The following is a 3,825-nucleotide window of genomic DNA, read 5'->3' on the forward strand; positions in this document are numbered from 1 at the left end:
ACTTTTTTTTCAACACAAACACACACACACACTTTCACTCCAACGCACCCCAACAGACTCCTATACACACTCACAATGAAACAGGCTAAAAATATAACGTCAAACCCCAAGATATCTACTGGTATCTGGGGGGCAATTGTTCTGTTGTGGTGTATCGTCTGCATGACTCCCCCGTGTGCCGCCCAAGACGGGGGTTCGGATCCCATTGTGTTCACGCAAGCAGAAGAACAAGACTCAGGAAGGTTCGTGGGTAGCGTAGCGTCCGGTCCCGAGATCGTAAACGGAGTCCCAGAGGATAGCTTGCCAAATCTACGGTACAACATTCTGGGCGAGGGAAATCCCAACAGTAACCTGTTTCAGATCGACGCTATGTCCGGCAACATAACGTTCGCGGGGAGAGTGGACAGGGAGTCCGTCTGTCCCACCACCGACGATTGCGAGATCGACTTCAGGGTCGCGGTCAGCGGAGCTCCCAGCTTCTTCACCGTTCTGGTGAAGGTCAGGATCACGGACATTAACGACAACTCCCCACGGTTTCCTTCGCCGTCCTCCATAGATCTCAATATTGACGAGTCGGCGCGAGTGAATATCTCTCGTCCTCTTGACATCGCTACAGACAGGGATAAAAGTGCGGCTTTCGGGAATGTGACGTACTCCATCGTACCCCCTAGCGACACATTTGAGGTGGTGTTGACAAGAAATCTTGTAGGCACGCCTCAGTTGAGTTTGGTTCTGAAGAAATCTCTGGACAGGGAGACCCGTGAGACTTATACGGTCATTGTTGTGGCGAAAGACGGAGGTGACCCTCCTAGGAACGGAACCCTAACCGTCAACATCGAGGTGGACGACTTCAACGACAACGCCCCAGTGTTCTCGGAGACTTACTACACCACCAACTTCTCTGAAAACGCAGGCCCTGGAGCGGAGATAATCCAAGTAACGGCATCTGACAACGACATTGGCCAAAACGGCCAGATCCGATATACCCTCAGCGCTAACCAGCCCGAGAACCCGATGGATATCACCACCAGTGTGGACGTCAACGCCCTGAATGGTTCTGTCACTTTACTCCGACAGCTCAGTAGCGGCGTCTACAGGATACTTGTAGACGCCCGCGACCTGGGCTCGCCGCCGAAATCCAACCAGGCTGTCATAACAGCAACTGTACTGGACACAAACAACAACCAACCCACAGTCAAGGTCAATTTGGTCCAGGTTGGTGACCTCCCTCTGGGGTGGGTGTCGGAGAACTCAGAGGTCGACACGGTGGTGGCTGTACTGACGGTTGATGATCCGGATTCCGGAGACAACGGGAACGTGACGTGTGAGAGCGCAGAGTCTTTCTTCTCTCTCCAGCAACTGCCCGCTAGCTCCAGCTACAAACTGATGGTAGCGCGGGAATTAAACCGCGAGACGATTGGAACACACGCGGTCACCGTACACTGTCACGACCAGGGCACACCCAGCCTGTCAGCGTCGTCAGCGGTGGTCATCAAAGTGTACGACGAGAATGACAATAACCCAGTGTTTAGGGAGCCTGAGTACAGTCAGGACATCATCGAAAACAACCTGAGGGGAGATACAGTTCTAGTGGTCAACGCTTACGACGACGACCAAGGCGACAATGCCAGGATAGAGTACAGGCTTGCTAACGCGGGCGGGAACTTCACTATTGTTTCACAGACAGGCGTCATCAAAGCAAACAGACGATTTGACAGAGAGGTCAAGGACTCTTATGAGTTTTCTGTCCTCGCTGTGGATTTTGGGACTCCGAGACGGACAGGTGTGGCGGCTGTGACCGTTAACATCATCGACGTGAATGACGTAGCTCCCGCCTTCTCCCAGGACAACTACACCTTCCACATCTACGAGAACAGAGACGCTGACAGCGTGGTGGGAAACATCTCCGTCACAGATCCAGACTTAGGGGAAGGAGGAATTATCTCTCTTTCTCTCATTCCTTTCACTGACAACGGAGTCGTTCCTTTCTCCATCAGCCGCGACGGGAGGATCTCCAGCCTCGTGTCGTTTGACCGAGAAGACAAGAGTGAGTACATGTTCTACGTGATAGCCACGGACAACGGCCAGCGGAAACTCTCCTCATCCACACAAGTCACGGTCAAGATTCTCGACGTGAACGACAACCACCCAGCATTCATCTTCCCGAGCGAGCAGAACTACTCCGCTCTCGTCAATATCCCTATCTCTCAAGACAGCATCGTTCTACAAGTGGACGTGAACGACGATGACGCCAGCAAAAACAGCATTATCACCTACGCGATTGTATTATCAAACGCTTCGGACCTTTTCAGAATCGGGAAATACAGCGGGGACATCATCGCCAACAGAGACCTGGGGACCGCTGAGATCAGCACCTACTCGCTGACCATCAACGCCACGGACCAGGGTTCGCCTCTCATGTGGGAAGCTCGTACCCTCCACCTCATCGTCCAATCTCAGTCCGCGCGGAGCGATGACGTGATTGCCGACCAGAACGTGTTGATTGTGGCCTGTATCGTGTGCTTCACCGTGATCGTGTCGGGCGCCGTGCTGGTGGCCATGTGTGTGCTCCGCCGGCTGGACAGACAGAGGAAGTTACAGTATGCCACGTCCTGTTGCCCTAACAACCGACCCGAAAGCGAGACCGGAAGTACGCTGGGGGAAGGCAACCAGCAGTATGATCTGGCGGTAAGTAGTTGGAGGATTTACTTGTCTGTCTGTCTGTCTGTCTGTCTGTCTGTCTGTCTGTCTGTCTGTCTGTCTGTCTGTCTGTCTGTCTGTCTGTCTGTTTATAAATCCATCTAAGCTAGTGTTTGCCATTCTGGACGATACCGTCCGCAAGTAGGCCATTTGGTAATTTTAATAAGTGGTGGAGATCATCTGGTTGATGACAGGTATTACTCAATACACTGTTTGGAAATACATGTGGGTGGTCGGTTTGAAATCTTTAGTCTCTTAAAGGGGGCAAAAGTGGTTGCTGGCTATGAAAAGTTTGACAAGTACTGGTGTAAGCACTTATTTTTATTTGTATCCTCAATCCTTCCTTCTTTCATAATTTTAACGATCTATCCACACGAGCTCTTAGCTTCCACACACTAGTCAATTTATTTCCCATATGCTCTTTTTGCTTGCTTATCCGATCCATTAAACTCATTTATCTTTCTCAACCAATTACTTGTCTGTTCAGTCCATAGACTTGCAATAATATAATAACCAAAACTATTAATTCGGTCAATAATGGAGCGCACATTTATTGACTCAATTCGGAATCTAATAAAGATCAAAGAGGGAAAGATTGCGTGCTCACTCGACTGCGGCCAGACTTGTGGTTCACACTTCAATTGTGCGTCAATGGTGCGCACCGGCACAGTGAAGTTTTTATTTTTTTACAGAGAGCGAAGAGCAGTGACCGTGCCAATACCTGGTCTTGAATATTATGATACTGTACAAGTCTATGGTTTAGTAATCTATTTTTTCCACCCAACCACTAGCTTTATCCATCCCTCTCTCCTCATAATATTAATTATATATCTATTGGACCTCTTGTCTGTGAACTACATAAAGCACCCCGACATTTCGTCCATCTGTCAACCTTTGGTTCTTTGTCTGCCCGTGTATCGGCTCTTTCATTTATTTTCTTTGCATCGAACCCATTCAATACGCTCGGGGTTTTTTTCCCCTTCCGAGCAAACCATCCACACAGAATTTCACTAGTGGAAGAATGGGGGCATGCACTAATATATTATCACATAATCCTCAAATCGGATACACACGCACGCACGCACACACACACACATACACACATACACACATACACAGACACAT

At 49.6% G+C, this 3,825-nt stretch overlaps 1 protein-coding gene across 1 annotated transcript in view; it reads left to right on the forward strand.

Moving 5' to 3' along the window:
* Nucleotides 1-6: 6 nt before the first annotated feature.
* The window catches only part of LOC101850737 (protocadherin-11 X-linked), a gene marked incomplete in the record, with an annotated part of 26,919 nt that continues 23,100 nt past the window's right edge, over nt 7-3,825 (forward strand). Inside the window, 1 exon segment of the mRNA XM_013085328.2 lies at nt 7-2,688. Within this exon segment, the coding sequence (XP_012940782.1) occupies nt 76-2,688 (2,613 nt within the window).

This window comes from Aplysia californica, unplaced genomic scaffold, assembly GCF_000002075.1.
Source record: "Aplysia californica isolate F4 #8 unplaced genomic scaffold, AplCal3.0 scaffold00365, whole genome shotgun sequence".
Taxonomy (NCBI): domain Eukaryota; kingdom Metazoa; phylum Mollusca; class Gastropoda; order Aplysiida; family Aplysiidae; genus Aplysia; species Aplysia californica.